This window comes from Python bivittatus, unplaced genomic scaffold (genome assembly GCF_059951505.1).
Source record: "Python bivittatus isolate LINGU-HERP-01145 unplaced genomic scaffold, Pbiv_v1 ctg000190_np1212, whole genome shotgun sequence".
Taxonomy (NCBI): domain Eukaryota; kingdom Metazoa; phylum Chordata; class Lepidosauria; order Squamata; family Pythonidae; genus Python; species Python bivittatus.
The window spans coordinates 249275-260531 of NW_028277042.1; the positions used below are offsets into that span (position 1 = coordinate 249275).

The 11257-nt window shown below is 49.2% G+C and overlaps 1 protein-coding gene across 5 annotated transcripts in view; it reads right to left on the bottom strand.

Moving 5' to 3' along the window:
* KCTD15 (potassium channel tetramerization domain containing 15) overlaps positions 1-10621 on the bottom strand; it is a 65182-nt gene extending 54561 nt beyond the window's left edge. Inside the window, exons 1-2 of one of the 5 annotated variants that reach the window (XM_088135839.1) lie at positions 9858-10621; positions 3898-4076 (exon numbers count right to left, since the gene is read on the bottom strand). In XM_088135839.1, the coding sequence (XP_087991965.1) occupies positions 3898-4061 (164 nt within the window). In that variant the 5' untranslated portion in view covers positions 4062-4076; positions 9858-10621. Of the gene's footprint in view, positions 1-3897; positions 4077-6230; positions 6312-7921; positions 8601-8808; positions 9161-9282; positions 9464-9857 lie in introns of those variants that run through there. The other 4 variants (XM_088135840.1, XM_088135838.1, XM_007441013.3 and 1 more) reach the window with 4 other exon arrangements.
* Positions 10622-11257: the final 636 nt, after the last annotated feature.

Consider the following 11257-nt stretch of genomic DNA (forward strand, 5'->3'; position numbering starts at 1 on the left):
ACCCTAAATGGCGTTAATGGCATTTTATTACAGGCTGCAAAGTTAGAAGAATTTAAAAATAACCAGGATGCTTAGTAGAAAAAAAGCTGCAAACTGACGTACACAGTACTGACATATCCAGAGTTATGGGATGCAGGGGTGGCTACCAATAAACTGGATGATTTTAAGCCAGCTCTTATTTTATTAGGACCACAATGGCTCATACATTAATTGGTTATTTAAGGGACATAAACATGCTTAAGCAGCTTAAAGAATGTATCCTGGGGAATCACTTGGCAGATATTTTTTTAAAAATTATGTTAATATTATTTATTTTTAATGATTGATAGATATCTTTATGCATGTATAAATAGCATCAAGCAATTTTTTCTTCCAAATTATCATCACACCACATACAAAACTGCACCGAATCATGCTGACATCAAGAAGGCTGCTACAGCTTGCTTGCAAACTTTCTCCAACTCTTAATGAATCACTGTACTTATTGTGGAACTTACAGGTAATTACAGCCTTTGGAACAGCAAGGTTAAATAGCCAGATTATAGAGCAGGTAAAAATCTCATCCTAAATGCATGGAAAACAGCGGCAGTTACATAGTCCATCCACTTTACCAGAGGTGCACAGCATATCCCAGTAGCATTAAAGCTTTATTCGGCCAAAGCACATACACAATTATTGTCTGGGGCTCAACTGAGAACTTACAGTTCTTTTGCCCCACTGGAAAGGGTTCGACCCAAATTTCTAAGGGCTATATTCCAAATGGCCCCATGTGTCTTAAAACAGTATTAAAAATCAGAAGGGAGTCTGATTTTCATGAAAAGCTTAGGCCTTTTAATAAAATCTGTTAGTTGGAAAAGGTGCTACCAGACTCCGACTTTTTTTTTTTGCCACAATAGACTTAACGTGTCTCTTCTCCTACAATGTCTCTAATGTAATATTAGGGAGAAAGGGCTGATCAAAGTTGAAAAGGTGTATGGATTTGCATTATTGCATATTGGTGGAAATAACTATTCTTTTCAGATAGCCTGGGCTCTTTGTAGACAATTATGAATCAATATGGAACAGGACGATTCTGCAAGAACTGCAATACCGGGGTTTTTCTAGGAAGGCCTTTTTAATGATGGACTATGACTGAGCACTCATTGCACTTAAGTAATATGCCTGAGATCTGGAAGCCAAGTGGATCAATGTGCCTTCCCCAGAAATGTTTTTCTGAATAGCCAGGTCCTTTCTTTAGACCAGCAAGATATCTGCCACATATAACTGTCCCTAAACTCCAAAGAGTGCTAACCTGAGTATGCCTCAATGTCCTCCCTATGGCAGTTCTTGAAGGGAGACACAATACCCTCCACCCCCAAGAGCTAAGACTGTGCCTTGTGGAGAAGGGCTTACCTTCTCCACCATATTCCATGTCCTGCTGTATTGTATTCTTCATCAGGATGCAAAGGTCCATCTTATCACTTCTTATTTAACAAGGTAACCAGGTAATTCTGATCTATTCTATGCACAGCTATTATTATCAGACCAGTATGATTCAGTTCTATGAACATGGCCAAATTTTGTGATACTATTTGTAAAACCAGACACACTTTGATTTCCTCGATGATGTAGCTGTAAATTATACTGTTTTATTCCGTTTCAACTGCTCTTACTGAATTCTGGTCAGGACCATAATAAAGTACTGAACTGAGCAACTTAGAGGCAAGACCAGTTGTCTGCATAGCAGCAGTTAAGGGAATTGGTTGTGAGCTGGCAAAAAGAGGGTGGTGGATTTCCAGACTACTTAGTCTTGATTTACTACACACAGATCCCAAGAACTTTGCAATTTTTCCTTTGATTCTCACAATCCACAAAGGAGGTTTGATGGGACCCAAGGCAACCAGTGAGTTTAAAGCTACTGGTTCAACTGAGCCACTGTACTGATCCTACCCTGGGAAGAAAACAAGAGTGGCCTACTTTGGGGGTTTGTTTAAGAATTATTCATCCACAAAAATCCCAAATATTAGTCACAGTCCTAAAAAAGGGCTGTCGTAAGGTCATCACATTTTTTTCAGCCCCTAAAATCAAAGCAAGGAAGAGGAAGATACCTCCAGCCGCCCAACAAAATCCCAAGGGAAGGGTCCTTCTGTTTTTGATGCAAATATAAACAAGCCATTAAACTGTGATTTCTGGGAAAGAAAAGGTGGATTGAAGACTGCTCCACGAAAAGCAGAGCCGACAACTACAGGAGAATGAAGAGCCAGAGAGTAGACCAGCTCTTCATCAATGCGTCTCTGGACAAGAAGAGGATTTGAGATTCCCCACAAGTGCCCCAGATAGTTGCTCCTTGTGAAGAGAAGGTTGTTCCAGAGCCCTGGGACACGAGGGAATAGCCATCTTTTTGCTCAAACCACCGTTGGCGCCTTTAAATTTGCATACTTCCTCTTCTAATCACTTTCAGAAATTGCTTGTTAACTGCTTTTCAGCTACTAGGAACCTTTGGATTGACAAGTTTTATAGCACCGGGTGAGTTTCCTTCAATCCTTAGCAAAAGGACTTTTAACTATAAGTTTAAGGACTTAAAATTTTTTTCCTTTGGAATAAACAGCAAAAGGGTGATTAAAACTTTGATTTTAGAAAGTTACAAATGGATTAAGGGTCCAAATAAATTTGAAAGGAAGGTGGGAAGTCACTTCTTTATATAGTTTTCTTTTTCTTTACTATATTTTTATAGCAAAGAAAGAGTACATTCCTCTCTCTAAAGAGTACATTTATGATGCTTCATGTATTTGTACTCACACATTTACACAATTTACATCAGCAGCCTAGGAAGAACTCCTATACAATGTTCTCTTTGAAAAATATATAACTTATTTAAAAAGTAAGGTTGGCTGAACAGGGCAGACTGGTTCCTTTCATATGAGTTTTGTGTAGGAGATCTTCCCCCAGTGAGCATTCAGTAGACTTCCCCAACTTGGTGCCCTCCAAATTCACTGGGGCTGCAATTCAATCTTTTGACCATATAGGCTTGGGCTTCTAGGAGCTACAGTCCCAAAGTACTGAGAGATGCCCCAGCTGGAGAAACCTAGGGTGTATTAAGTAGCTGTTACTATCAATCAAGTACAATGGGAATTGTAACTTCTACTTGATGTTAACGTACTCTGATACTCCTTGGAATTAAATCTGTTCCACCTTGCTGGCAATGGTGCTGGGGAGATCCTTAAATTGAATCTAACTCCCAAGAAGGCATTCTTCCAATGAAATTCAACATCGAAACAGCAGAGAAAAGCCCAAAGAATGCCCTGCTCTATGAAGTAGATGTAGCTTTGATTTCTACCAGTTACAATGGTATAAAAGTCACTATGGACAACAGCAAATGCATTTATTTGACTTTGCCTCTGAAAATGCTTTCAATGAAAATGACATGTGTTTGCAAGGCAAGATGGCTGAAATTGGGACTTACTCCCAAATCATTCAGAAGAGGCAAGGGGCAGTGGAGCCCAGCAAATTAACTACTTATGTCATCCCCGTCCACTAACACAACACACACACACACACACATATCAAGAAAGTTTCTTAGAGGACCCACAGTTTTGCCATTCTATGGAAGGCTGCTGCAGATGAAAGTAACCTTCCTTTGGCAGAACATCCCATTGGCATAACAAGACCTTTAAAAAATTATTAGAACAGCAGCAGAATTCTACCACTCAGTCTTGATTTTTAAAATTACCTTTAAATAGCACATTTCCTTCCCCTGAACCAAGAGCATCATCCTCTAAAATCAGACAGTTGTCTAAAAATAACAAGTATGTTCCCATCAAAGCAAATCTCAGATTGAATTATTCTGAATTGTCTCACACAATAGTAGTAACAACAACAAATGCAAAGGCATTGGCCCTTCAGCAAGGGTGACCTTACCTGGAATCTGGGTATTTGGTCAAGGTTGCTAGGCTGCTGGTGTACATGTGACCTCCTACATCAATATGCACCGGGGCGTTAGATTTGGTGAGCTGGGCAGGGAGAGGAATTCCTTGAGCAGCGATGGGAGAAACTGGGGACCGTGTCAGAGAAAGACGGGACATCGCTCTGCCTTCCTCCTAGAAACCCCAGACAGAAAAGAACAATTTCCTCTTAAATGCAGTTATGCGCTACCTTGATTCCAGCGTGATCACAGATCTAATAAGATCTCTTTTGCATCTGCCTGATCATATATTCAGCTAACAAATTATTGCCACCTCCATAATTAAGTGTATTTGCATCATAGTCTTCAAAGGACCAGCGGCAAAGAAAAAGATGCTTATTAGCAATAAGAAATCAAGGGGAAAAAAATCTTTTTCAAGGTGTCAGCCTCAAGGGGCATAAAACAAACTGCAAAATTCTAATTAAAGGTCGCAGGCTTATGTGTTAGATGTGAAATATCCCCTGACAAACGAATAACCAATTTGTGAATTGGGATTCAGGGGTTTTTGCAAGTTTGTCTCAGTAACAAGACACCTCTAAATTAGTGACTTCCTCAGTACCTAAGGCGTTTCATTTAGACATGTAGTAAAATTCACATCAAACTTAGAACTATTTTTGTTGCTTTTTAAATAACTAACCACAAAAGAAAACAGATAACTATACGTTATCTTCAGGACAAGGTACCCAGAAGAGGAGAGAATGGAAGGACAGGCAGAACTAAAGGTTTAATCAATTACCACTGCCCTGCAATGTCTTTTCTATGTATAATTTCCAATTATCCACTGGCCTCACTTTGAAACACGCATACACCAATCCCCTTATATTTAATATCTAAAGCCCCTCTTCATTTGAAACTCACAGATACATTTTTAAATGAAATGTATGCCTTACAATTTTTATTCCAATGCTATGAAATTTTGTTCTATGCAGGAACTAAGGGACTTTGTCAACGGTCACTTTTTAATGTTTGACATAGAGCAGTCTTCCCATTGTTTTCACTGGCATAGATAATCATGTAGGGCATACAGGTAGCCAGCATAAAATCTTGCAAAAGATAGAGCAGACCGACCACTTCTATCCTCTCCCTTGTGTATTAAAGCAAAATATGCCAAGGATTATAGCAATGAAATGTTTCTGAGCATAATTTAATGTTCTGATATTGCATGACTATATTCTGCCAAGATTTGACAAGTACCTCCTCTCACAGCACATCTGACAGCACATTTTCTTTTCTTAGAAATTAAACTGGTCTCCTTTTTCAGAATCTTTACATTTTCCTTTGAAACAGCATCCCAGGGATTCACCTGGGCAATGCCATTCCCACCACGTAACAGGTGGCAACTCATTAGGAAGCACTTTTTCTGATACAGAAAGGACCATTTTTGGACTTTTTGGACAAATGTAGCAATGTGGTGGGCAAAGACTCCTTTATGCTCTGTCTTTGGTATCACCTCATGCTATATCCCCATCCTTCCCTCTCTCTTAGCATGAAGACTCATCCTGTGCAGGACCCAAAACTCAGTGATCAAAAGCCTCAGCTAGTTAACAGGAAACTCTTGATAATAATTAGATCACAGTACAAGCTTCAAGGAGAAGGGCTGAGTTTTCTAAGTGGGTGGGTGGATCTTGCTTTTCTCCATTGGCTCTTGCTAAGGGAATATTTCATGTGGCAACTCAAACAACTTGGTCTTTATAAATGCATGTTTTATATCTGTTACACCTACCCATATCTCATTGTCTGCTGGGGTCGAATTCTGTTTGCAAATGTACCACCTCTGTAAGGACTGATACCTAGTCTTTTCCTAACACCACACCCTTATATTCATACTATTTTTTGACGATTAAATCCAAGCATCTCCAGCTAGAAGCTTAGCTGGACTGGTTCAAGTCCAAAGCCCAAGAAAATATATTTCTTGCTTAAAATGTCCAGTCAGTTGAAGCTGACCATTTCTTTAATGGAAAGAAACTTTCCCCCTTGCTTGTGTTTTTGGAATGAAATTTTAGAACAAAGACACCTCTTGCAATAATTTTTTGTTTGAAAGAAAAGCTTTATCTTGAAATATATCTGTATGCTGCCTCCCTCATCCCCACCCAGCTCAAAAGCAAGGGTTCAACATGCTGCTATGATTCTCTTTGATGTTAACAGTGCAGGAGCATCCTATCTAACATCAATATAGAAGACATATCTTAGCTGTGCCAAAGAGCACATTTGGAATTTGGAAACAAATTCCCAGATTATTGTTACATGGTAAATAGCATTAGGTTTGCAAACCTTACAGAAGCTTATTTACCTGAAAGTAAATCCATACTGTCCAGTAGGGCTTACTTTGAAGCATTTTTGCACTCTGTTGCAGCATTATTTTCTCTTTCAAGAAATAGCTAGAAAAGTATATGTTATTCCCTAGCAGGACTTCCTGAAGCCTGTCTTGCGAATTCTTTCTCTCTCTCACAGCAGGAGAAAAGTCAAGAAAAGGGGCATCTATAAAACTTACCAAATGTGATTCTAAAACTAAGACCCAAATAACAACAACAAAAAAAAAGGATGTCGACGCTGCAAAACCACTCATCACTTTTCTCACAGAAGATGGGTAATATACACTGAATTATGGACATGCAACTTATGCTGTGCCCTGAAAATGGCATATTACTCAAGCATTACTTATTATTATGTATTATTAGAAAAAGCATTGTAATAATTCTTAAAATAACAATTTAAGAAATCCAGTTAGGAAGACATTAAGAATTGTGAGGGAGACATGCACCAAGTTTTGAATAATCCGTGTAGACAATCTGTCCCTGAGAACAAACTATGTCAACCTGCCACGGATAGGGTATGTGGGGTCTCCCCACACCAACCAGGCCAAAAATAATGTGAAACTCTGGAGGGCACCTCTCCATTAATGGAGCTATGTGTGGGAAGTGGATCATGCCCGAAATCAGTCGAGTTGATGTGTGCGTCTGTCTGGCACGGCTCACTGGGATCTTTCACACCCTTCCTCTCTCCCTGCTTTCCTATGCTAACTGCCAAAGCACTGCTTGTAAAACCTATTTGCCCGTGGAAAGTGAAATAAGCGCCATCCCATGCTCATTTACACACAAAATGATTTTGTGTCCCATTGAGCTCACAGTTGTTCAGCTCTCTAGGGGTGATTAAACTAGCTAGGCTGCTACAGCTTGAGATAAGTTCACCAAAATTGTTTCTCCACATAGCTGCTTCTCTGGGACTCTGTTATTTTATCCATAAAAGGTAAACAGAAGGCAGTTGTGCGAGCTCCATTCTCCTCCATGCCTGTGGCAATTACCCTGGGGGGAAAAAAGTGGGAAGGAAAGGCTGCAGAAATTTCCAGGGTGTTGTCTGCCTGATTCTCTGCCTGCCCCCCCCCCACACACACAAGCCCACAGGGCTATTCTTTAATAAGTAGAATTTCAGACTGAAATCGTACTTAAAAAAAAAAGACTTCAAAAGTGCAAAGGAAGTTGGGTTGGATGAAATTTTCTCCCATCTGCTCACAGCTGGGGGACACAGGAGCCATTATGGGGGGTGGGAGTTGGGTGAGGGAGTGATAGAGTGAGCTGAAACCCACCTTAAGAAAGTGAAAAGTAAAGCAGAGAAAGAGCCAAAAGATAAAGGTGGCAAAAAGTGAAGCAGCAGCCAGGCAGGAAAGGGAATCAAATAAATAACTATCAGCAACTGCTGGAACACAAAGCCATGCCAAAGGAGGAACAAAGTTTAAATCAAGGGTTTCCTCTTAAAAGCCTACATATGGGAAGCAAGACTAATTAAGGATATAAAAACGCTTTTGTTTCCAAAGTTTATTGTTGCCTGGATTAACAACAACAATTGAAACTAATGCTATTATTCACTCGTGTAGTTTAATTCCTTCGTGCCCATTTAAGACACGAAATGAAAACTGCGCAAACATCCGCAACCCCACGTTTTCGAGCCACCCTTACACTCCTAACCCCCCGCCGGCTCACGCACCGAACCGCGGTCAACCTGGGCACAATCTTGCAGGGAACTGCGTGGCTCGGCTCGCTCTCCTTCCACAGGGCCCCCCGACCTCGCCTCTCCCCCTGGAGCATCGGGAGCCGGGACCTCCTCCATCCCTTCCTCCCGACGCTCGCCTCCCGGTCCCGGCCCAGGTGTCAAGCCCGGCCCCGCGCAGGGCGGGGGGCGACAGCCGAGAATCCGGAGGGGAGAGAGGGCTGTTTCTCGCCGCGAGAGCGCCTCGAAGTCCGGTCGGGGGGCGTCCAGCGGCAGAGGGAGGGCCGAGAAGGGCGCCGGGCCCCCAAGCAGCGCCTCCCCTGCCCCCGGTTGGCTCTGGTATCCGCCGGGAAGGGGCGGCTTTGGCGCAGCTCTCCCCACGGAGCGGCTCCCTTCAGAAACTTTCTCGGCGCGCCGAACTTCCCGCCGCCCTTCCCCGCTCAGCCCGGGAACGAAGCAGCGGCCATCGCGGCCACCAAAACGCGGCACGGAAGTGACCTCCGTCGCGTTGACCCGCCGCCCGTCCAGCAAGGAGCGAACGCGGAGCCCCGGGCGGGCGGGTGCCGAGCGGGGGGAGCGCCCCAAAGTTCGGGCTTTGGCTCCCGGGAAGCGCCGAGCGGCCCCGCGGCGGAAAGTCGGCCAGGCCGGCGAGCCCCCCCGGAGGAAAACCCAACATGGCGCCTTTACGAGCTGCCGGCAGAGACGGAGCGGAGGGCCGAGGACCGCCCGCCCGAGGGAGAGCCGCCCCCCAGCAGCGCCCGCGGTCCGCGGCCGGCCGCCGCCCCCCGCCATGCTCCGGCTCCGGCCCCAGCCGCTTCCCCCACTGACATCCCTCCCGGCCGCGCGCGCGGGCCTCGCCGCCCGCCCCGCGCCCCGGCCCGTACCATGCAAGGCTGCAGACCCGGGCGCCGCGGGCCGCCCGGCCTTCCCCGCCTCGCCTGGCCGGGGCTGGAGGCTACGGGGCCGGCGTGAGCCGGGCCCCCCCGGGCGGCGGCGACGGCGGCGGGGCTGAGGCCGAGCCGGTCATCGCGCTCCTCTCACGGCGGTGGCTTTTACCCCTTCCGAAAAACCGGCTCAAGGGAAGCGGCGGCGCGCGCGCGCGCCTCCCCAGCCGAGCCGCCCCGCGCGCCCGAGACGAGAGGCGGGCTGTGGCGGCGCGCCGGAGCCTCCGAAGGAGCGGCGCTGGCGCCCCCCGCCGCCCAGGCAGGCCGCCGCGAGCCCGGAGCGGCGCTTCCCCCGGGGCCCCGATCCCGCCGGACGCCCAAGGCGCGCGTCCCTCCGCGCGCCAAGCCAGGATACGCCCGCGCCCGCGCAGAGCTGCCGGAAGAGCCGCGGCCGGCTCGGCTCGCTCGCCTTACCTGGTGCGCCGCAGACGAGGCGAGTCGGCTATGCGCGCCCCGCCTCTCCCCCCCCGCCTTGGCTGCGGGCTGTCCGCGGCGCGGCGCGGCTCTGCTCGGTCCGCGGCCCGGAGGTGCGGGGAGCCGGGCGCTCGCCTGCCTTTTGTCCCCCGCCGGCTGCAAGCGCTCGCCCTTCCCGGCTCGCCACTCCCGCTCCGCGCCTCCTTTCTGTTTGTTTTGTCTCCTTGGTCTGCGGAGCGGAGGGGAGGGGAGGGGAGGGGAGAGGGGCTCGGAGGGGCTCGGCAGCCGAGGCGGCCGCCTCCTCGCTCGCGAAGCGCCGCGGGGAGGGAGCGCGCGAGCCAGGGCGCCGCGGTCGCGGCCGGCTCTCGCTCCGGGCTTTGCCAGCCCCTCCCCGGCACGCAGCGCGCTCGGCCCTCTCGCTGAGCTTGCCCGGGAAATCGGTGCTTCTCCCCTCCTCTCCGGGTTCTGTTTTGCTGAACGCGCGTTCGGGTCCACCGGACTGGGGACCGCCTGAACAATAACTCTTATTTTTTCGGAATCGGGCGCCGACCCGCTCCCCTTGCTGTGGCACTTACTTTCCTTCCCTGCGAGACCGGCACCCTGCCCGCTAACGGTCCCGGCGGCTCCCGCTCCCGGGCTGCGGGGATCGCCGGCTAAAGGAGCGTCAGGCCGCGGCGGCCACGTCCCTCCAGCGACGGGGGGCCGCCGGGGGTGGGTGCGGGAAAGCGGCGGCTAGGCCGATGTGAGCCATTCCCGTTTGGCCCGCTGCGCCAGCTCCTCGCGCGCCGCGGCCCGGCATCAGTGTCCGGCTCCCGAGGAAGTAACGCGGGCTCGGCTCCTCTCCCGGCGACGTGCGGAGGGCAGCGCTGAAGGTGCACTTGTTGATAAGCCGGAGCAAGTTTCGCGCGGGGCTTGGGCGGACGCGCTTCGACGCGCGCTCAGCCGGCTCCCCTTTGCGCCCCGTTCCTTGTGTGCTTTTCCTCCCGCCCCCGCTGGCTTTTTACCCCGACCAGCGCTGGAAACGCCGACTGCGCCGCCAGCCCTGGCGAGGCTCCGCTGACGTGCGCGGCCGGGCACAGCGCGATTGGAGAGGAGCGCCCGGCAGCCGCCGCCGCCGCGGGCCAGAGGCGCCGTTTCAAAGACTGGGCTCGGCGGAGGGAGCTGCCGGGGGCACGGCCCGGCCCGCCTCGGCTTGCCCGGCCTCTCCCCGCGCCCCCAGCTCGGGGCCGGGCCCGGCGTGGTTGGCGAGAGCCGCCTCGGGGGGTCTTCCAGCCGGCTCTCCCAGGCTCGGGCGCCAGCGCCTCGTCCCGGGCGGCCGCCTGCTTGGGAATTCTCTGGGCTGTCGGCCCTGCCTTGCCCCGAGCAACGGTTCAGGCTGCGGCGCCCCGCGGGACTCGCTCCAAAGACGGAGCCGAGCGCCGGCTTCTCCCCCGCCTCGTCGGGTCGGATCTTCCTCCCTTCTCCTGTCCCGCCCGCTGCTCCTTCGTTCCGGCGAGTCCTCGGCGCCGATGCAGATTTTCTGCGCCCGCTGCTCGACAAAGCCCCCCATTCTTGGCCTTCCTTCTCCGGGCACTGGAACTGGCGATAAGCGGGTCGGATAGAGGAGTCCAGCTTTTCCGTTTCGAACTCTCAGCCGCGTGTTTGCATGTTAGGCTCATTCATGTTAGAAATTTCATTTGTAGCGTAGACTCTCCCTTTCCACTTAAGCATGTTAAGATGCGCCCTGAAAATAAATATTGCTCCGTAATGAACCAAGTATTGCCACTGCTGTAATGTGCGATAGTCAGGAAATTGAGAAGGACAAGTGCAAGCACAAACCTTTCTCCTGGTTCTCATAGTTAGGACGGGGAGGCAGAAGCGCTAGACATGCTTAACTAAGCACAATTCTCTCTAGTTGGTTATTTCAGCCCCAAATGCTTGCCTGCTAACCATTTATCGTTCTGGTTTATTGGTATATATCTTTTCCGTACATGCT